Source organism: Salminus brasiliensis, chromosome 13 (genome assembly GCF_030463535.1).
Source record: "Salminus brasiliensis chromosome 13, fSalBra1.hap2, whole genome shotgun sequence".
Taxonomy (NCBI): Eukaryota; Metazoa; Chordata; class Actinopteri; order Characiformes; family Bryconidae; genus Salminus; species Salminus brasiliensis.
This window is the reverse complement of record NC_132890.1, coordinates 35521280-35544924: the sequence shown is the minus strand read 5'-3', so window position 1 is coordinate 35544924 and position 23645 is coordinate 35521280. Positions and strand designations below refer to the sequence as shown.

General features: G+C 44.2%; 1 protein-coding gene across 1 annotated transcript in view; it reads right to left on the bottom strand.

Annotated features, from left to right (window-relative positions):
* Window positions 1–1658: 1658 nt before the first annotated feature.
* LOC140574738 (uncharacterized) overlaps window positions 1659–23645 on the bottom strand; it is a 76480-nt gene continuing 54493 nt past the window's right edge. Inside the window, exons 5-14 of the mRNA XM_072694673.1 lie at window positions 19815–19875; window positions 19297–19427; window positions 17305–17424; window positions 15827–15940; window positions 12365–12478; window positions 9101–9214; window positions 7732–7778; window positions 7367–7534; window positions 6093–6243; window positions 1659–4129 (exon numbers count right to left, since the gene is read on the bottom strand). Coding sequence (XP_072550774.1) covers window positions 3717–4129; window positions 6093–6243; window positions 7367–7534; window positions 7732–7778; window positions 9101–9214; window positions 12365–12478; window positions 15827–15940; window positions 17305–17424; window positions 19297–19427; window positions 19815–19875 — 1433 coding nt within the window. The 3' untranslated portion in view covers window positions 1659–3716. The remainder of the gene's footprint in view (window positions 4130–6092; window positions 6244–7366; window positions 7535–7731; window positions 7779–9100; window positions 9215–12364; window positions 12479–15826; window positions 15941–17304; window positions 17425–19296; window positions 19428–19814; window positions 19876–23645) is intronic.

The following is a 23645-nucleotide window of genomic DNA, read 5'->3' as shown; positions in this document are numbered from 1 at the left end:
AACATTCAGTTGTGAGGGACTATGTGTGTGTGTGAGTGTGTGTGTGAGTGTGTGTGTGTGTGTGTGAGTGAGTGACCATGACCCACTAACACAAGACAGGAGATGATCCAGCAAGGCTTATGCAGTGGAAAAATCATAACAGTATAGTCCTAGAATTACTACAGTGACACAAAACTGAACACCCAACTACGTCATTTCTCTCTCACACACACACACACACACACACACACACACACACTCGCGCACACACACAATGTCAGGATGTGGGACCATATGTATACACTCAGCAAGCACTTCATAAGGAGCCCTGTATTAATACTGGACAGAGCCCCAGCTCCCTTTACTCCCACAGCAGCCTCGGTTCTTCCTGGCATGGATTCAACAAGCCTCCGGGCCCCGAGTTCCTCTCTAATGAACTGAATCAGGCTCCTCAGGGCCCCTAGTGTAAATGTACAAGATAATCGTAATGAATGATCTTCCTGAACTCTAATAAACGCCTGCCGTATTTCCCCAGTATTGCTCTCCTCCGTGTGGAATGGGCGGTCCTACAAGCCCCCGACCAGTCACAAAACTAACATGGCTCCACCCTCTTTTGGAGTCTGAGCAACCTGGGGAGCTGAAGCTTAAGCTAAGCCTCAAGCCGTGACTGGGATAGCAGCTTCTCCGCCGTCCCTCATGTCTGACTAACCCTTAACCCCTTCATTAGCTTGTTAGGGCTTCACCAGCTCCTCAAACCTTGTCCCAACAATCAGCAGCCATGGACTCCTCTAAGCAGCTGCTGAACACTCTGAACATTAAAACTGAGGCCCACGAAGCAGGAGAACCACACTTACTGTGAGCTGAGGCAAGGAAGGGGAACCCGAGGCTGGACTTGGGCTGGAGTTCTGGATTTCTTCACCTGATGAGACTTGAAGCCAGACCCCTCCTTGCCAAGCAAAGGCCAGGCATGAGTTGGAAGAGAAGGCGGAGCTGAGGGTGGTGGGGTGTGGTCAGGGTTTTTTAATCACGAGAAGGTGAGGAGAGTGGTGTTTTTTTCTACCCTAGAGTGTAATTTTCTACCCTATTACCCAATCCTCGTTCATGTTAACTCCCCCATCACTAGCAATGCCCCCAAACCCCACCACTCTATGGCTGAAGCCAGACGCCTGGCTAGGTGCTAGGTATCCAGCGCGCTCAGAGCTCCGATACAACAGCTAACAGACGCCTGTACTGACCAATATCACACTAGGAGTGCCATCAACCCACCCCCGAGAGAGCAAGGCCAGTTGTGCTCACTCTGACTCCAGCTGCTGATGGCTGGACCACCCTGGGGCCCTGGTACACTGTTGAAAGTATAAGATCCTCGAGGTTCTTTAGTTTGAGTTCCTCCACAGTTTAAAATTGAATAACCCAAACTTTTTTTTTTTAACTTTTACCAGTAAATTCTTTTATTATTATTATTATTATTATTATTTTAGATATTTAAGATATATTTTTTTAAATGAACCGCAGGATTAGTTTGGTTTGTCCAACATTTACAAGTTTCTTTGCTTTTCTCTTGTTTTTTCAGATTATTTTGTTCTGAAAATGTATGAAAACAAGAACTTAAACACACACACACACACACACAGAGAGAGAGAGAGCAGGCTGTATCATTTCACTGGTAAATACACCTTTAATTGCAGTCTCTGCCTCCAAATACCAGGAGAGACGAAGGAGAGGAGACGAAAACGAGGACAGATTTTGAACATGGTGACCTTCTGAGAGAAACCCACCGTACAAAAGAAGGATCCAAATCAATCCGAGATCAATATATACATCATATTTACAAGAGTGCTATTTACATCCGAGTAGAAAACCAAAAATCATACATCTCTTACAGCTGCAGCGCGACACAGGCAACAGAAAATACGACGGATATGAAGTCTGGAGACGCCGTGGCTCTCCTTCAGCTGTGCTCTTTCGCTTTTTGCTTGTTTAGTGTTGCATATCCCTCCTTCCTTAAACTCAGGTGAAGGCAAAGTGAAGTTGTTCCAAAGGATAGTTACTGATTTCTTAAAACTCCACATACACACACATGCACACAAACACACACACACACACATGTACAAATAGAGGGCACATGTAAACACACTCCACTTACGCTTAAATAACCATGATTTGAAAATGACAATTTACAGGCTTAAAAAAACAAAACAAAAAAAAAACAGTCCCTCGTTGTCCCTTTCAGCGACCCCTGTCTTGACCTTTAAAGCGAGGGACCAGCCAAGCATCAGCTTACCCCAAATGTAGTCGATCATCAGCCCTGCGATTGCAACCTGTTCTGGGCCCATTTGAGATAAACCTTTAGGGCTTTCTAGGCCTTCTTTAGCAGTCTGATAAATTTCCAAAAGTTTGTGGACACCCCTTCTAATGAATGCACTAAGCTGCAAACATTGCTGACACAGATGTGCAAATGCACACATTCACACACATACAGCTTGTCTAGTCCCTGTAGAGAGGTACTGCCAATAGAATAGGACTCTCTGGAGCAGATAAACATGAACCTATTGGCACCATGCTGCCAGGCATGGACTAGAGGGGTATAAAGCCCCCCAACGTTGAGCTAAGGAGCACCTTCTTCTAAGCATCTCATCCCCAACTCATGCCAAAAGTACTGGATAGAGCTCCACCATCATCGGGCCAGAGAACACAGCTCTTTTACTGCTCCACAGCTTCTCAGTGTGTTGAAACCTTTAAACCAGATATAAAGGGACTATATAAAGCTATCCTTTGGATAAACTCTGGTCCTAGAACATTTTCTCAAAATATTTGGGGATTATCCAGACTATTTATTTATTTATTTGTTTATTTTTTATAGAAATGTTGCTGCTCTCCCCAGTATACCCTTTTTGCCCAGTCCCTTTCTTACTGGGGAGTCACGGACACTACCTTAGCTGAGTCCTGCAGTTGGACGTTCTCCTGAAACCTTTGGAGACTTTGTGGAAGAATTGCTTCTGAACCCGTGGGGGCATTTTTAAGGCCATCCACTCCTGGGAAGACACACTAACATTCCTACGGTCCTCAGTCTGGGTTTCACGCTGGTTTAGTGACGCTGTATATACTTACAAAGCTTTCTGTAACCATTTCCAGCCTCTTGCGATCATGCAGGGCTGACTGTATTCAAGCCTGGCTGTGAATCTCATTTTCATTTGGTTAATTTGTTACTAAACTGGGGCAATTACTTTTTCACACCTGTGATTTACATGCTGGGTAGTTTTGCTTCATAAATGAATACAATGATGCATCTATGAATGTATTTTTGTGTTTATTAAGATTCTCTAAGGTTTGTCTAATATCTCATGTTGTTTAAATATTACTGTGATAAATATGCAATACTAGAGAAAACCAGGAGGGGGCGCATCTTCTTAATGATGCTGTGCCATTCAACTGTAAACTTCAGACCACAGAGACACGTCCTGGCCAATCGACTACATTTGGGCTAAGGAGGGGAATTCAGTTTATGTCTGAACCATCGCTTGCAATACATTAACTTGGCCTGACAGCGAGGTCCGCAGCCCCTGCCTGAAGTGCGGTCTCGCCCGTGCCCCCCGCAAAGACCCTGCTTTGACCCGCCCTGCCATTTTTCGCATCACAGCTCAAGTGTTTATCAGCAGGAGGTTGCTTGAGAGAGGTCAGTCGAGGTGAGCGCTTCGTTTCTCAGGGCATCGCAGTCTTTCCCAAAGGTCAGTGTGAGGTCATGCCTCCAGCTCCTGGCTGTCAGCGTAGTGGAAGCGGTTCAGCTTCTCCCGCTCTCGGTTGCAGATGTCCAGCTTGGGCCCCAGGCTGGGTTTGAGGGCGGGGGACGGTGCCGGGGAGGGCGGCAGGGTCAGCTCGATCTCCTCTGGATGGAACGCGGACGGCGCGGCCTGGGGTTGGGCTTGGCGGCCGGGGGCCAGCAGCGCCTCGCTGTTGTCCACGTTGCGGATGAGGGTGCAGAAGTGGCGCTGGTTGTTGATGGCAGTGTCCGTGCTGGGCTGCTTGGTCCGGCGGCGGCGGTGCAGGCGGGACAGGAGCAGAGTGCAGGCCGAGAAGCCTCCAGCCACTAACACGGCCAGCACCCCGAGCAGCACCATGTACATGCTGAACTCTCCGCTGCCCGGCTCTGACACTGGTGGAGAGAGAGAGACGCAGGGATTGAAATATATATATATATATATATACATATATATATATATGATAGAAGATAACCAAGCACTTGTGAATATTATAAGCCCAGTGAATATCCTGAAATAGTATATGGTTAAGAAGTGAACTGCCAGAGCTTTTAATAAAATTCTAAATAAATGAAAAGGGCCTTTTTGAGGGTCTGTAGCAATGTGAGAAAATTAAGCGTATACTGTACTCTCTACCAACCACAGTATTTACACAACACTGCACCTTCAGACTGCTCTCATAACGACCAGAGGAAGACCCTTAACACTGAACCGCAGATAGTCTGTGGTGAGGACCACAGAAGACCCTTTTAAAGTATACTGGAGAAACCTGAGGAGGAACAGCATCAGAAGACCAGTTGCTTGTGCGATAGGTGGCTCACAGGGCAACACCTTGTAGCTCAGCAGCTTAACAGGAGCTGCAGGTTCGACTGCAGGTGGAGCGGCAGTAAGAAAGTCAGGGCTAGGACAGTAAAATAGGAAAGGCAAGGGACATTGTCGGTTGACTACTGAAGTAAAACTGGGAGTGTTGTAAAGCGTTTGACCCGTATTGTACATACGTAAGTGGTCATAATGTTTTGGCTCACTGGTGTATGTATAGACCAGATGTGCAGAATTTGCAGATTTTGCAGATTTTGGCAGATGTGTTGGAACCGCATCTAACTTGTAGATCTTTTCTTTTGTGTGATTGATATAGGTGACTTTTTAATGGGCCATTAAACAGCTGATAATATTATTTTTATTGTAACATTGGGTAAAGGAAACCAGGCCAGGGCTAAAAGGCATCCAAATAAGGTTTCACTGTTGGCTTCCACATCGTTTACTTGATCTGAACACATGACAAGAAGATAACTTATGTGGATCAGAGAACAGCAGCACTAAAAGGTCGTAAGAAATATAGAAACCGGCTGAGACGGGGCTGATTTGCATCTATCCCAAGCTGCAGATTCACGTGGCCTATCTGATTTCGTGTCAGGCCCGTGGTGATGTATTACACACAGTAAAACGCCCCCTAGATTTCTTATCCATTTGGGCTGTTCCTTTAAAGCCAGCCATGGGCAGCTCCGTCCTCCTGCAGCCGACAGTCAGTGCTAGTCGGGGCGGGTAGGACATTTTGGGTTTCATCTCAAATGTGATGCTAAAATGTGAGCTACTGATATACTATAGAGACAAAAGTATTGAGACAGACCTCTTAATCATTAAACATAGTCATTAGTCTCATTGTTACTGGTATAAAAAATCAAGCACCTAGAAAAAATGGGTTCACTATATGGAGCACCACCATCCATCACTCCTCACAAATACAGTCCTTCCACTGCTCCACAGCTCAATGCTGGGGGGGCTTTATACCCCTCTAGGCCATGCCAGGCTCACGTCTATCTGCACCAGAGAGTCCTATTCTAATGGCAGTACTTTATGTACATTCTGTTTTAGCAATGGGTGCAACCTAAAGTAGCTGAATGCATTCATTGGTAGGGGTGTCCACAAACATTTGGCAGTTCTTTATCTGCTATAAATAATATGTAAATGGGAAGCCTATTCATATTCAGGACTTGATTATTACCTGATGAGCTGGATCAGGTGTGTTATGGTGGGGAATAGGTGAAAATGTGCCGGACTGGAGACCCATTGATTATAATGGAGATATTGGGGCAGTTAGAGTCTTTAATTTGATCAATAAATATGTTAGTAAACAAAGATAAAATACTGTTATTTGATTTAGGCAAGCTGTGAAAATCAGAATATCACATTTCACCATCAGAGTGTGTGGATTGCTGGGATTTGTAGTTTTCAAAAGCTGTGTTACTGTGCCTTTAAGACCGATATATGTAAATGTTCCCTGTTCTGATTGGCTGACGTCTGCAGTAACATCAGTCTTTATGACTTCAACATGACAATGTGTTCCTGGTTGTGACAAACCTTGGCAATGTGGCCCATGGCACAAGTCCTTCAGGCTCATGCAGTCATTTCCGAAGTAACCTTCAGGGCAGGCACACATGTAGCCTCCTTCGGTGCTCCTACATGGCACCCCCTTCTGGCAAGGATTGGGATTACACATATCTACCACGACCTGTGGAAGAAAAAGAGGAGAACTTAGAGGTTTAGCTGGAAGTGTGGATGTTTACGACATATTACATCAGTGACACATGCAGCACCATCCAGAATAAACAGTAGATCTGTAAAAAATAAGACACATCTCTTGAAATTGCACATATTTGGAATTACGGGGCAGAACTAGACCTAGGAGCCACCTCCGAAAAAAAACATCCAACATCCTGACCTCACTAACGCTCTTGTTGTAGATAGATAGATAGAGAGACAGGCAGGCAGGCAGGCAGATAGATATATAGACAGATAGACAGACAGACAGACAGACAGACAGACAGATAGATAGATAGATAGATAGATAGATAGATAGATAGACAGACAGACAGGCAGGCAGGCAGGCAGGCAGATAGATAGATAGATAGATAGATAGATAGATAGATAGACAGACAGACAGACAGACAGACAGATAGATAGATAGATAGATAGATAGATAGATAGATAGATAGATACATAGGTAAGTAGGTGGTTAGGTAGGAAGGTAGATAGACAGATAGATAGACAGATATATAGATAGATAGACAGATATATAGATAGATAGATAGATAGATAGATAGATAGATAGATGCATAGATAGACTGGTTAGGTAGGTAAGTTGGTAGACAGATAGATACTTAATTGATACCAAAGGAAATTTAGCAGCCAGTAGCAATACAATAATTACAAAAATAACAATAAACAGAATAGATGTAAAAATATGCATTTGAAGCCAACCGGAGATGAAAGGCAGCTCAGTTATAAAGAATATGGAATGAAGCAGACACAATGATGACATGACTTCCCACAGGTCTTTTACTCATATGCTTTGCCTTTCTTGCCAGCATATGAGCACTTCTACCTAAGACACTCTAGGATCTTCAGATCTTCCCTTGACTTCCACAGTTCCCCTCAACTCTTAAATTTAAATGATATTTTTCCAGAAGCTCTTTTCCCTGCATTTTTGGATCCTCAGCCTGCTGCGTGGATGGGCCCCTTGGTCTGTTGGAGTAGGGAGTTGAAGCTGTGCAGGACAGGGTGCACCTAGGAGCCTCCAACAAATACTTAACATTAAATCAAGAGAACGAGGGTACAGTAAAAAAAAAGCTTACCTCACAGTACGATCCAGTGTATCCCTTTGGACAGTTACAGACCATGCTGTTGCCATCCTTATGTTCCATACACTGTCCTCCATGCAGACAGGGGGCGCTCTCACAAGCTCCCACCACTGTCTGGCAGTGCTTACCAGTAAAACCCGGCAAGCACACACACTGTGAGCCCTGCAATTCACAGAATTCAGAAAACCTCGTCAGAAAAAGGTGTAGGCCTGTAGCTTAAGGCAGTTTCTCTTCATGTACTGTGAACCGCACTGCACCAGGTGTTAGCTAGCGTCTGCATTCAACAAACCACCGTGAGTGCCTGAACGATTTGGGACCTGGTTCATGGCTATTTAAAAAGTAAGAACTGAATGTCATACCTCGCAGCGCCCTCCGTTGAGACAGGAACTCTGGCAGCTACTGTTCCCTGTTGAGTTGATGATATTTAACACAATCAATAGGCAGTACTGTTTGGCCAGCACAGCAAAGAGCTTTAGCTACACAGTAGATCATCAATGACACAAAGGTGCCGGCTGACGGCAAACTGGTTTATTAATAAAGACTCAGAGCTGGCATTTTTAAATGACACAGGATTGTCTGAGTAGCTCAGTCACCAGTTGATCTCAAAGTTTAATCAACAGCCCAACTTTGTCTGGATCGGTTCTAGTGATCACTGAGATATACAGTAACTGTAATCCTGAAATTTCAGCTCTTATCTAGACACCTTTCTGTGCCAGTGTGGTTGATGTTAATTTAAAATGTTTAACGTCTAAATGGCTTAAATGAAATGCTTACATTTAAATCACATCTTTTCTTGAATTTTATTTTTGTAATTTAATTTAATTGTTTTACGTCTAAATGGCTTAAATTAAATGCTTATATTTTAATCACACATTTCCTTGAATTTTTTTTTTATTTAATTTAATTTAAAAAATAGTGTAAATTGCTTAAATAAAATGCTTATATTTTAATCACACATTTCCTTGAATTTTATTTTTTTATTTAATTTAATTAAAAAATAGTCTAAATTGCTTTAATAAAATGCTTATATTTTAATCACACATTTTTCTTACAAATTTATTTTTAACATAAAACCTGAAATCTGCGTCCACAGCCCTTACAGAGCTAATAATTATAGATCCGATCAGCAATCATAATATTAGCACCACCTGCCTAATATTGAGTAGGTCCCAGCTCTGACCTCTGAAGGTGTCCTGCTGTGGTATCCGGCACCAAGACTAAGACGTTAGCAGCAGATCCTTTAATTCCTGAAAGCTGTGAGGTGGGTGAGGCCTCCATGAGCATAAGTGAGCCTTGGGTGCCCATGACCCTGTCACTGGTTCAACCACTGTCCTTCCTTGGAGCACTTTTGGTAGGTACTGACCGACCCCTGCATAACAGAAAAACTCTACAAGACCTGCCTGATGTTCTGACCCATTCTGACTCGTCTAGAACATCCCAGTCTGGCTCCTGTCAGAGTGTCTCAGGTTCTTACGCTTGTCTATTTTTCCTGTTTCAACACCTTGATCACCTTCAAGAACTGACTGTTCACTCGCTGCCTAATATGTAGATCCACCCCCCCGAGGAGCCGCTGTAGATGAAGAAAATCAATGTTTTTCACTTCATCTGTCAGTGGTGATAATGTTATGGCTGATCGGTGTAATATCTCTAATTGGCCACATTTTTAATAACTGTATAAATGTGGTTATGATTGCTGTTTACATCAAACTGCATTTATCCTGTACTCACTTGTATCACAGTTTGGCCCCACCCATCCAGGCAGGCAGTCACAGAGGTATCCACCAATCAGGTTTCGGCAGGAGCGAGCATTGACACATATGCCTGTATCACATTCGTTCATATCTGTGAAGGAGTGGGCGGAGCAGAGGCAGTATGTTAATAACTGGGTTTTTTTACAACAGATTTCCAACATGAAAACCTAACCTACTGGCCTCTTTGAGAGTAGCAAAGTGCAATCAACACAGCAACCACCCCACCAACTCTCCAAAAATAAATAAATAAATAAATAAACAACAATTGTGCAATCAGGGCGGCGAGGTTTTCCGGCTTGGCTGCAGAACTTGCTCATCCATTCTCATTAAGATCTCAGACGCTCTTCAGCCTGCAATCAGAGTGCAGACCACCAGAAGCCAAAACAGCCAGTTGAACCCCTAACTGTAACAGCCTATGGTCCGCCGGCGAGCTGAAAGTGCTATTACAAACTTCTATTACCAGAGAATAGCCCTACCAGTACAGAAGCACCTGTAGTTACTATATAATGCACATTAGAGTGTAATAAGCCTTCCTGAGATACGGGGCTTAATTCTAGGATATAGAGAATTAATAGAAAGAATTAATGCTGATTTTGGGACATAAACCCACACCCAAGTGGACAAAACACAAGAGAAATTCAGAGAGTTCAACAATTCGAACCCTTACCACTTCTGGAAACTTCCAATTTAAATAAATAAACAAATATCGCTGCTGCCGAGAGCACGTCTGATCATAACGAGCTCCGCCTTCAGAAGACAAACGACTCTCAAAGCACTGATGCTGGCGGGGAAGTTCTGAGGTGTCACTTTGACACATGAGCACATCTGAGAGTGCGATACACTCGGGGATCGAGCGCTGAGGTGGGCCATGAGGGGCAGTCGAGTGTAAAAGAGATTCTCTCATGAGTGAACATGCCTCCCAGTCTGCTCTGTCTGAACTCCCCACTCGCCCCCCCCCCTGCTTTAATCATTAAACAAACAGCCAACACATCGCACCATCAACTGGTCTGATCCGGGTGAAGAGATAGAGAGCACAGTTGGAACAGAAACACCTGTGTCGTGGGAAAATTATGCTAAATGCACCTTGGGTTGACACAAAGTCATTTAATCCGTGGATAATTAATGGAGCCGATTGAAGTTTAGGTGTCTTTTGGAAGGTAATGGGAAAAGTGGATATATATGGATATATATTCAGTGTTAATTCTGCAAAGCTGCAAATTTCTGGCCTTCCATTTGATTTGAAGGGGCACATTACCCAAATCCCGTTCACGTGAACTCCCCATATCAATACCAGTGCCCCCAGCACTAGCAAGGTGAAGACTAGCACATGTCTAATGCAGCATCGCTAGGTAGGCAGGGCGGTCAAAGGAAAGCTCAGATACAACAGCTAACAGACAGACGCCTGTGCTGACCGACATCACACTAGGAGTGATGTGGGAAGGAAGTGCCATCAACCCACCCCTGAGAGAGCAAGGCCAGCTGTGCTCACTGTGACTTTGGCTGCAGATGGCAAGCCACATGACATCTTGCATTTTACATTTACAGCATTTAGCAGAAGCTCTTCTCCAGAGCGATTTACAAAAGAGCTTCACTGTTTACTGAAGAAGAACCTCAGCTAGTTTAAATAGACTGAAAATTCAAAGCTCCTCCAATCTTATACTCTACTAAACACAAGTCAATATGGAGACCATAGTACTCTTCTCTTCGCCTGAGTACTCTCAGAAGAGGAGGATCTTCAGTCTGGGTTTGAGGACAGGGAGCGTTAGACTCTGTTCGGACACCCAGGGGAAGTTCATTCCACCACTGCAGGACAGTAAAAAGTCTGGACGCTCGTCTTCCGTGGATCTTAAAGGATGGCGGGTCGAGCCGAGCTGTATTTGAAGCTGGAAGGACTCTTGGTGCAGATCTGCTTTTGAACATCACCTTCAAGTACGGAGGGGCTGGCTGGTCCAGTCTTGTCTTTGTAGGCCAGCGTCAGGGTTTTGAATCTGATGAGGGCAGCAGCTACAGGAAGCCAGTGAAGAGAGAACGCAGCAGAGGAGTGACATGGCTGAATTTAGGGACATTGAAAGGGGTCTGATGGTGCGCAGAGGGAGACCAGCCAGAAGAGAGCTGCAGTAGTCAAGTCTTGAAGTGACCAGAGACTGAACGAGCACCTGGGCGACTCTTTAGAGAGGAAGGATCGAATTCTCTGGATGTTGTAGGGGGGGAAGTCGAGGCTGATAATTTGACAAGACTCTTCCTATACTTTGAATTTTACAGTATATTATTTATTACTGAATACATTCTTGTTGCCAAAACACTTGAAATATCGAATGTGATCTAACAGCATCTGTCTGAGTAGGTTAAAGTGTCTAAATCTGCACTGAACACATTCTTATTGTTTTATTGATGTGAAGTGAGACAGTAGTGTCGTTTCAGAACAGAAACATCTAGAATGGATGGGAGGCAGGCAGTTAATACTCGGATTAAGACAAACAATGTTTTCATCTTGTATAAATAGTGAGAAGTGAGGAGAATAAAATAAATAAATAAATAAAAATATTGGTACTCAGACTGACTTTTAGACCGTACTGTATGTTTATTTTATTACACATTTATTTAAAGTATAAAATTATTAATTAATTATTTAGTGTTGACTGCTTTACTTAAATATTTACACTTTATTTTTTCAGAGTTAGAGTTATTAAATAAAAATGTGATCATAAAATCAGGGGGAAAAAATGACCATGTTACCTTTAAAAATAAACCAAAGCATAAAAAATCAATGCAGAGCAGTCAGCCCGGGACTGAAGGTAGGATAAACCCTGAAACTACAGACAACTGGCTTTTCTTTTGACTGCTAAACGACCACAGCGTAAGAAAACCCAGCACCATAAACTGACCTATAGGTCTTGCTGCCCTCTGCCTAAGCAGAAATGCATTCAGGATCCCCGGCCTCCTTATCTGACTCACAGCAGATTCACATTGGTTTGGTATCACAGTGCAGGCATGACCCCAGTCCTTCAACTATGTAAACTGAGAAGCAGGTATGGACAGGGACGATCAGGGGAGGACAGGTACAGACAGGTAGGGACAGGCTCAGGCAAGCATCAGCAGGTCCAGGAGAGCGCAGGCTGGTATACACAGGAACAGAGAGGAGCAGGCATGTGCGGGCAGGCGGCTAATTACAGAGACCAGGACGACCAGTTGAGAATATGCATGTGCGAATGTGTGTGTATACGAGTGTGTGTGTGTTTACCTATCTGGCAGGTCTTGCCGGTCCAGCCTGGAGGACAGAGACACTGGAAGCCTTGCGGCGTCTCTCGGCACGTGGCACCGCGCCCACACGGAGATGCGTCACACTGCAGCACCGCTACACGACACAAAACAGACAGATATGTCAAACAAATGCATCAAGAGATCCAGTACTTTAGCCTCTAAACTGTCAGCAGATCCAGTACTTTAGCCTCTAAATTGTCAGCAGATCCAGTACTTTAGCCTCTAAACTGTCAGCAGATCCAGTACTTTAGCCTCTAAACTGTCAGCTGATCCAGTATTTTAGCCTATAAACTGTCAGCAGATCCAGTACTTTAGCCTCTAGTCAGCAGATCCAGTACTTTAGCCTCTAGTCAGCAGATCCTGTAATTTAGCCTCTAAACTGTTAGGAGATCCAGTACTTTAGCCTGTAAACCATCAGCAGATCCAGTACTTTAGCCTTTAAACTGTCAGCAGATCCAGTACTTTAGCCTCTAGTCAGCAGATCCAGTATTTTAGCCTCTGAACTGTCAGCAGATCCTGTAATTTAGCCTTTAAACTGTCAGCAGATCCAGTACTTTAGCCTCTAAACTATCAACAGATCCTGTAATTTAGCCTTTAAACTGTTAGGAGATCCAGTACTTTAGCCTCTAAACTGTCAACAGATCCAGTACTTTAGCCTCTAAACTATCAACAGATCCAGTACTTTAGCCTTTAAACTGTCAGCAGATCCAGTACTTTAGCCTCTAAACTATCAACAGATCCTGTAATTTAGCCTCTAAACTGTTAGGAGATCCAGTACTTTAGCCTGTAAACCATCAGCAGATCCAGTACTTTAGCCTCTAAACTGTTAGGAGATCCAGTACTTTAGCCTGTAAACCATCAGCAGATCCAGTACTTTAGCCTCTAAACTGTTAGGAGATCCAGTACTTTAGCCTCTAACCTGTCAATAGATCCAGTACCTTAGCCTCTAAACTGTCAGCAGATCCAGTACTTTAGCCTCTAAACTGTCAGCAGATCCAGTACTTTAGCCTCTAAACTGTCAGCAGATCCAGTACTTTAGCCTCTAAACTGTTAGGAGATCCAGTACTTTAGCCTCTAAACTGTTAGGAGATCCAGTACTTTAGCCTCTAAACACACACTGAACGGGAAGCACACTTTAGATCTTTACTCTTATAACCACATCATTTACAAATGAAGTTTGACGGTAGTTTGTGAAGTAATTTCATTACTTGAATAAAAAGTCTTAACATCCAGAACTGAATAATAAGTCATGGATGAACGTGATCAGATGTATATCAGTATGCATGAGCTGGGTTTATGAACTCTCTCATAACTGCTTCTTATTCAGTCACAGTCAAATTACAGTCAGTCAGCTGAACCGCCTCCCAAGCGCTAATCATTTTAATGCATGCTTATGATAACACTCGGTTATGTATGTGTGTGTGTGTGCAAGATAGGCACAAATGTGTGTAAGAACTGGAGGCGGACTTATTACATGGATGAGCGGTGTGATGAAACTGTGCCTTTGAATGTTGAGAAGAGAAAGTGTGTGTGTGTGTGTGTGTGTGTGTGTATGTGCTTGAGCTAGGGGTGGAGTTACGGTATGGAACAGTGAAACTGGGTGCCCTTGGATGTTCCCTTTACTCTCAGTGGATTCAGAACAAATACTGATAAGACTGGTACAGACAGGGACAGAGAGATATACAGATGTATGGGGATTTTGGGCACCCTTGGCAAACCCTCTGCACTCTGTCTTTCATAACATAAAAAATGGAAAATGGCCAAAATTATCAACGTGGCCCGAGCATATGTTTGGACAACCTAAGCATCGCAAAGGCTCAGATGTTTTTAAAAGATCTCAGACCTTGATTAGCATTCTGGGGCATGTCATCAGTTGTTAATAGGAACCATCAGCCGAATCCAATTTCCATGCTTTTGTACCTTTTAGCACTTTCTAAACCTTGAGCTAATACCCTGCAACCCTGGGCTCCTCTGCCTACAAAGCAGGGAAATACTTTGAGAAGATAGCCAATGGTTTTCAGCTTGTGGTTTCTGCAGTGTGGAACATCATGAAGTAATGGCAGTTCAGGGGAACTGTGGAAGCCAAGGTGAATTCTGAAAAACCAGGAAAACGCTCTATATGACCTCTCTACGGAGATGTGAGTAACTAGTAAGCAAGAAATACCAATTCTCCATAATGCCTCTTTAACAATAAGCAGCCATCAATGACTGTAGAAAAACAGAGACGCCTTGGTTCCATCTATTTCCGTTCTACGGAAATGAAGCCAAAACTGTCCGCCATGTTGTCAAATTTGCAACCAGAGTCTCTAATGCGCAGTAGAGACCAGAGGCAGAGCCAGACTCGCCTACCCATTCGCCCACCCCTTCTCCCAGACCAAGCCACCATGTCTCAGACCGTCTTCACTGAGCTTCCAGCGCAGAAGCAGAGCAGGTTTCCTCCCTGGATTCCCAGTTTGTCGGTAAGTGGACGCTCCAACAGTAAAAGTGCAGCTCATGTAAGTTCCTCTACAGCTCAGGTCTCTCCCAGCCAAGGCTGCCTGTCAATCACTGAATCCCTAAGTGTAGCCCTGCCTTCTTACGATAGAACAGAGTAAGGATTGAAAAATGATTTCTAGGGGAAATAAAAAATGGGACGATATCAGCAAAGGGAGACTAACTGCTGGAGTTTGGAGACATTAAAGATGGAGACACAGTTTAGAGGAGGAAAATGGGCGGGGCTATCGTGTCATTTAAACATATGGAGATGGGCGGAGCTACACATCATACTGCAACCAGCCAACAGAGGCACTTTTGAGAGACGGGAGTACTTTTGCTTTTTTGTACCCCTCAAAGCTAAATTGACGTAAACTTCACAGTATGGTTACCAAGCAGCATAATGATCAAAGACAATTGTGTGAACCACACAGTGGTTTTAAATAGCCTTGTGCTTTGAACATGGCTCAGCCAATCAGATTTTAGAACCAGAAATGTCTGTTTTTGACCTACAGTTTATCATATAATTAATTTTATAAATTATTTTAGACATTTAGGATTAAATAGAGTTGCTGAAGTGTTTTTTGGCAAAGGAAGTCAAAACACACACACACACACACACACACACACACACAGACACACACACACGTACGTACCTAAGCTTTTTCTCAGGCTCAAACTAGTTCACACACCCACTTTTTCCACTGATGACATTAACATTACATCAGTGCCACTGCATATCCTGTCTGTGAGTGTGTATGTGAGTGTGTGTGTGTGTGTGTGTGTGAGTGTGTGTTACGTGATTTTTGACTGTTTGTCTTCCACATTAATCAGTGCTATTTTGCTTCTGTCCTGATTGGAATCTACAGTCGGCAGTGGAAATGTCGGCTGCTGATTACAGTGTACACAGAAGAGGGTGTGTGTGTGTGTGATTGTGTACATGTGTGTGTGTGTGTGTGAGTGTGTGTACCATCTGCACAGGTGGGTCCGGTCCAGCCATCTGCACACGCACAACTGAAGCCAGTCTGGTCTTCCACACACGTTGCTCCGTTCACACAAGGAGAGGACAGACATGCGTGCTCCACTGAGACAGAGACAGAGCGAGAGACAGACAGACAGACAGAGAGACAGACAGAGAGAGAGAGAGAGAGAGTTGGTCTCATCACTGTTGGGAATACGTCTTCCTCTTTTATCACAGCCAGCAGCTGGACAGAGCGTGCTTCTGAATACTGTGGGTATCCGCACTGACTTAAAATGATCTGCCATAACATTAGTACCAATGCCTAATATTGAGTAGGTCCCCCTGTGCTACCACAACAGATCTGACCATTGGAGGCATGAACTCCACCAGACATTTGAAAGTGTCCTGTGGTTTCTGGGACCAGATCCTTTAAGTCCTGTAAGTTGTGAGGTGGGCAGGGGCATGAGCATTATTGTGCCTTAGGTGCCCCTGACCCTGTCTGCATGCCAGAAACACCCCACAGGACCTGCCTGATGTTTTGGAGATGTTCTGACCCAGTCGTTTATCTGGAACATCACAGTTTGGTTCTGGTCAAAGTGTCTCAGATTCTTATGCTTGTCTATTTTTCCTGCTTTTAACACCAACATCATCTTCAAGCACTGATGAAGGTGGGAAATATACAGAAACTCTAAAAATTCAAATGGATCCTGCACCCGAAAGAACGCAGGCCCCTATTTCCATGCATCTCTGTTTGCGTCCAGCTGCTGTTTTAGTGGTCAGAAATGCAAGAACGTGCTCTGGCATAGACAGAGTGGCACAATAGGGGGTGTAGCATTCAGAGTTTCCTGGTGCGGTGGTATTTTTCCCAAATATTTCGGATTGTGCTTGCATTAGCATCTCCCCAGACTCTTCAGAAGAACACGTCCAATTCCACCCAGTGCAGTTTTATGGATGTACACTATATATGATATCACTATGTCTCCATTTAGTAAACACCCCCAATTCCACCCACTTACTACCTAAACACAGCTGACCGACACTCTATTCCATATGCAAGTCAATCAGCTACAGCCAAATATGAGCATAATACTCCACAGCTCACACCGATACATACATTTATATACGTTCATATCTCCAAAGCTCTCCATATGAGAGTCTAGTACTACTTGGAGTAAATCAGTGGAGGTGAGCATCCACGCTGTGCAGGCTGGACTGGGGTGTCCAAAAGAAACCTTTCCTCCAGACTAGCTCACAAGATCTCACCTGCTTTCTTCAGAAGTTCTGACTTCTTGTTGCAGCAGTGGCTCCAGTTAATTCAGTGAGCTCTACTGAGTGTAAAGGTGGACTGCATGGCTAGGTGTTTGATGTTATGCACCTGTGGCATTGAACTGAATGAAACATCTCAATTCAGTGATTTAAAGGTGCGTCCCAATACTATTGTCCTTATAGCGTCTATATTTTTTCAGGTTGAATGGGATTCTGCTCACCAATGTCACAGTTGCGGCCAAGGTAACCGTCCTGACACACACAGTTGTACTCATTGGGTTCTGTGTTGATGCACGTGCCTCCGTTCTTGCAGGGCTGATGATTTCCACAGTAATTCAGATCTGAAAGAAACACAGAAGTGCAATAGTGAAGGTCAACTAATTGAATAGTCACTAGGCAAGCTGTGTGTGTGCTTTTGCAACTTGAAAGTAGCTGATTGTATTCATTGGAAGGGGTGTCCACAAACATTCGGACACATAGTGTATGTTTTAGGTCACTGAAAATGGAGCTTTTGGACAATGTGGACTGGTGTGGTTTAGATGAGCTGCTTCGGGATGAGCTGTGTGTCAGAGATGGTTGATGACTGTGTCTGTGCCCAGTCATGTCAGATTTGTCTTTGCTGTTATTAACATTAGAGATTAATGGATGTAAATAGAAAAGCTCTTGGGCGGTCAAGTAATATCGGTTCTTCCTAATTCTGCAGTTTTCACACTGAGCAAAGCAGCATTTCCATCAGCAGCGCAGATCTGTAACTGTGCCCTTGATAGGATGTGGTGCTGTGTTTAGAACAGCACTATTGGACTATAAATCATCTGTTTTAAACAGACCAACCAATCAATACTGTTAAATCGTCATTAGCTGCAGCCCTAGATTGTTTACTATGTGCACTACTGAAAAAGCACTGCATCTTCAGTACATCATGCAGCTCTCCACAGCTGCCTGCTCCGTTCCGCATCTCTAAAGCAGAGGCCGTCTCAAATTCTGTTTACCCGAGGCTCTCAGTTTACAGCCTCTCAAAGCCCCCTCGAAGAGCCACGCGTGGAATGAAATGCGGCAGCCTTTGCGGGAATGCTGTGAGAAAGCCTGTGTTGTTGTTAGGGGCGTTGTAGGTAGCCGCCTACTGAAGCCATCTTATCTGATCATGGCAGGTCAGAGGTAGAAGGTAAACCTTGAACACAATGAACAGATTCTTTTTTATAGCCGAGTGTTATTATTGTGCTGCCAGACAGAGAGATCTCTCCGCAGGATCTAATAAAATCTACACCGGCAATAAAAGACGAGGTTAAACCTGGAATACAGATGAATAAAAAAAGGTGGGAATCGGTTCCCACTTCCAGACAGTTGCTAGGTTGTTTATACATGGTCTCTTTGGTAAGTCTGGTTGCTATGGTGTTGCCAGGAGGTTGCTATGGTATCCCAAGTGGTTGCTATGGTGATGTCAGGTGGTTCTATGGTGTTGTCAAGTGGTTCCTAGTTGGTTGCTATAGCGTTGCTTGATGGTTGCTATGGTATTCCAGTTGGTTGATAGATGGTTGCTATGGTGTTGCTAGATAGTTGTTTTGGTATTGCCAGCTGGTTGTTATGGTGCTGACAGGTGGTCACTAGTTAGTTGCTATGGAATTGCTAGCTTGTTGTGAGACGGTTGCTGTGGTGCTGACAAGTAGTTGCTATGGTGTTGCTTGGTGGTTGCTATGGACTTGACAGGTGGTTGCTAGGTGGTTGCTATGGTGTTGCTAGGCAATGGTGTTGCAAAGGGGTTGATACTGAGTTGCTAAGTGGTTGCTAGGCAGTTGATATGGTATCACAAGGGGTTGCTATGGAATTGCTAGCTCGTTGCGATATGGTTGCTGTGGTGCTGTCAAGTGGTTGCTAGTTGCTTGCTATGATGTTGCTTATGGTGTTGCTAAGAGATTGATATCGAGTTGCTTAGCGGTTGCTAGGCAACTGCTATAGTATTCCAGGTGGTTGCTATGAAGTTGCTAGGTTGTTGCTACATGGTTGCTACGGTTTTGCTTTTGCATTTGCTTTGGTATTTCAGGTGATTGCTATGGTGACTCAAGAGGTAACTAGGGTGTTGCCAAGTGGTTGCTGTGATACTTCATGTGGTTGGTTGGGTATTAATATTGTATTTGTATTATCCTGGCATAAGAGGGGTGAAAAAGACAAACACACACACACACACACACACACACACACACACACATTCTTCTCACCTTTGTCGCAGAGCAGGCCGCCCCAGTTGGTGTCACATACACACTTCCACGGTTCGGTGCAGGTGCCATGATCACAGCCTGGAAACGTCTCACACTCGTCACACAGATCCCCCTTCCAGCCATAGTGACACCTGCAGAGAGAGCGAGCAAGCGAGAGAGAGAGAGAGAGAGAGAGAGAGAGAGAGAGAGAGAGAGAGAGAGAGAGAGAGAGAGAGACAGAGAGAGAGAGAGAGAGAGAGAGAGACAGAGAGAGAGAGAAACAGAGAGAAAGAGAGAGAGAGAGAGAGGGAGAGAGAGAGAGAGAGAGAGAGAGAGAGAGAGAGAGAGACAGAGAGAGAGGGAGAGAGAGAGAGAGAGAGAGAGAGAGAGAGAGAGAGAGAGAGAGACAGAGAGAGAGGGAGAGAGAGAGAGAGAGAGAGAGAGAGAGAGAGAGAGAGAGAGGCGAGGGTAAAGTGGTGTTCAGGACAGGGTGTATCTGAGGGCAGGGTGGGTTGGTGGTGCTTTTTGCTGTGACTCACTCGCATTCTCCCGGGAGGCTGCAGGAAGCATGGGCCAGGTTACATCCCTGCTTACACACCGCTGCAAGGACACACACACACGCGCACATACACACACACACACATACACACACACACACACACACACACACACACACAAAGTTAGTATAAACTTAGCAAATGTGTAAACAGTTTCGGCGCCACATCACACGAGTGAAGCGGAAACACTTCCAAAGCCAGTGACTCACCACCACTATCATCATCATCATCATCATCATCATCTTTAGAGGTGTATAATAATTACAGCTTTACTGTATTATCGTTAGTTATGTAATTAATTACATTTACATTAGATTTGCATTCTGGGTTGACATACACTATATGGACAAAAGTATTGGGACACCTGCTCATTCATTTCTTATGAATAAAAAAAACTTAAAAAGAGTTTCTCCCCCGTTTGTTGGTGGAGGAACGGTCTATACTGTCCAGGGAAGAAGGCTTTCTAACAGATTTTAGAGGGAGCATTGCTGTGAGGATTTGATTGACTGCATTCAGCAACAAGACCTGTAGTGAGGTCAGGATGTTGGATGATGATCGCCACCCTACCTCATCATCCTCAACTCCCCAACTCATCCCAAAAGTATTAGATGGAGTTCTACCATCCATCATTCCAGAGAACACAGTTCTTCCACTGCTCCACAGCTCAATGCTGGGGGGCTTTATACCCCTCTACTAGCCCACTCCTGGGATTAGGCAGCATGGAGCCACTAGGTTCATGTTTATTGTCCTGTTTAGGTTCGCTGTTTATGTCCTAAGTGGTTGCTAATTGGTTGCTTGGTGATTGCTATGTTGTCCCAAAGGGTTGCTATGGGATTGCTTGGTAGTTGTTAGATGGTTGTTGTTTTTTTCCGAGGTGGTTCCTATGGTATTGACCAAGTAGTTGCTAGTTTTTTGCTATGGTTTATTCCAAAAAACACAGTTCTTCCACTGCTCCACAGCTCAATTCAGGGGGGCTTTCCACCCTTCTACTAGCCCACGCCTGGCATTAGGCAGCATGGTGCCAATACGTTCATGTTTATCTGTTCCACAGAGCCCTACTCTATTGGTGATCACTCTCTAACGTAAAGCAAAGTAGCTGAACGCACTCATTAGAAGGTGTGTCCACAAACTTCTGGACATATAGTGTATTTTCGTTTTGCTACCAGCAGATCACTAACACCACAAAACCAATACAGGATGTTTTTGTTGCTGCTTTTTCCGCAAGACAAGACTGTACACACAACAATCATATTTTAATAACTACAAATCAGAACCAAATCTTCTTGTTTATTTACTTCCCATTTTATCGTCTTAAATTCCAGAATCCAAACTTCTATACAGATATACACGTTCTTACGTTTTTTTAAAGGTCTATAAGGGAGTGATGGGTAATAGTGAAACAACAGCTTTCATCATTGCAACTTCAAAGGCTTAGCATTAGTCAGTGTTTAGTGTCAATGTGGATTGACAAAACATCAACACTTCCCTACGGAATCGGCCTGTTGTCCATTAAAACACTACAAAAGCCAACTTGGCAGACCATCAGGTCTCCCATCCAGGGCACCACAGTGACTCATGATATTTAACCTTTTCTGACCTTCATGATTGCGTCCTTAGTTGTGTTGGGATCAAGGCCAGAAACTTGCACACCACAAGTGTGCAAATGAAGGTGACACTGCATGCAAATGCATGGTCCTGCTGTACAAACCCAACTACTTTCTTATATTATCATAGGGTAAGCTCATTCCCCCATGTGCATTTAAGAGAGCCACAGGGTGGGGGCGCTGTGGGTGCTCACTGATTGGTGAAAAACAGATTGCTCTGAAAACAGGTGGGGTGCTGTGGTGTTTAGCCTGCTAGCTAACTTCTCTGAGCCTAGATAGCCGGCTATGAGTCCAAAAGAACAGCGCTGCCACTCGTTCTACTGGGATGACGGGCCAATGATGTCTCACAGATACACTGATTAGCTTTAAACCCCTGACAGCTGAGGTAAGTTACATTGGTTAACTGGTTACAACAGCAAGGATAAACTTTTTATACCTCTGATTTCAGAAGAAACAATAAATGAGCAGGTGTCCCAATACTTTTGTCCAAATAGCATATATCTCAGACCTTTATATGCTTTGTTTTTACAACATAATCCACTTGGTTTACTTCATCTGTGAGTGGTCATCACACACTGTAGCCCATCTGTTGTCTGGCACTGTCTGCCCCATTCATCATTGGTCAGTTCCTGATCGGAGGGCCAGAGCGTCTACCAGAGACTGACCAGATTTGCGTGGTGAACTAATCTCAGTGCAATGGTGACACCTTAACCCAGTTGACTGCTAGGGTTAGAGTGGGTCCACCACCCAAAAGTATCCAGGCAAGAGCAGTTCTGTTAGTGTACAGTACTGGTCAAAAGTCTGGACACACCTGGTTGAATGTGTGCTGATCTACACCCTAAAAGCATCTGTTCCGAATGCTAGGGTCTGTCGCTATATATTTGTTTTTAGTAAAGACACTGGGAACACTGTTGGATGTCGTAGCTTGGGAGGGTAGGGGGGCGGGGGGCAGTAGGCCTAGGATGTAGGTTAAACTGAAAGGAGACACATCCACCCAAGGCACTGGGCAGCCAACTCCAGCACTCGGGGAGCAGAGAGGGTGAAGGGCCTTGCTTAAGGGCCCAACAGTGGCAGCTTGCCTCACACACCCTCACACACACACACACACACACACACACACTGCCATGATCCCACAACTTAGGCCTACTTGAAATCCCTCAGTCATGACATCCTTACTACGGTGGATACCTGTGAGTCCCCAGAATTATGGTCACCCTATTTGGATCGATGTTATTAAGATGAAGCTCAGCACACATTCAACAAGGTGTGTCCAAACTTTTGACTGTTACTCTATGTTCTTAAAACTGAACTGTGAAAGCCTTTGAGGCCTATTACTACTACAAAATACCAGGCATGGGCTAGTAGAGGGGTATAAAGCCTCCCAGCATTGAGCTGTGGAGCAGTGGAAGAACTGTGTTCTCTGGAATGATGGTGGTGGAGCTTCATCCAGTACTGCTGGGATGAGTTGGGGTGGTGATCATCATCATCCAACATCCTGAGCTCAGTAACGCTCCTGTTGCTGACTGCAACTATAACTGCTACTACAAAAGCTTGCTCTGAGATGATGGAGTACATATTCTCCTAATGGAACATTGAGGGATTTGTCTAGAGTGAACAGACTGTAGAATAATGCAGAGCTCAGTTAAAGCCTAGTGCCTTTTAAAGCATGTGATGGGACGCACAGCCTGCTTCAGTGTGCTTGATATAGCAGTTGATCTTTATTATGGTTACTAAAGTATGATTACAGGTCCCTTTCATAGTTCAGTACATTTTCCAAATGGTGTTGTAGAAAAGTGGCCACTGAGGGTATATTTGGGTAAGAGAAATGGCAATCTGGCATTCTGCAGCCATAGCGATTTTCTGTATTTTTGCATATTTATCATCCTAAATGCCTCTAGATCTTTATCCATAATGCAAATTATCCAAATCCAAAGGGAACCTCCTTGCATGATCATTAGCAGCAATAACTGCAACCAACATTCCTATAAGTTGAAATCAACCTAAACACTGTTGTGAAAGACTCTGAAACCTCTCGCCGTTGCAGGACTGCTGCACTATATGTCCAAATGTTTGTGGACATCCCTTCTAATGAATGCATTCAGTTACTTTTCTGACACATAGCTTGTCTAGATGCTGTAGACTCTCTGGAGCAGATAAGCTTGCACCTATTGGCACCATTCTGCCTAATGCCAGGCGTGGGCTACAGGGG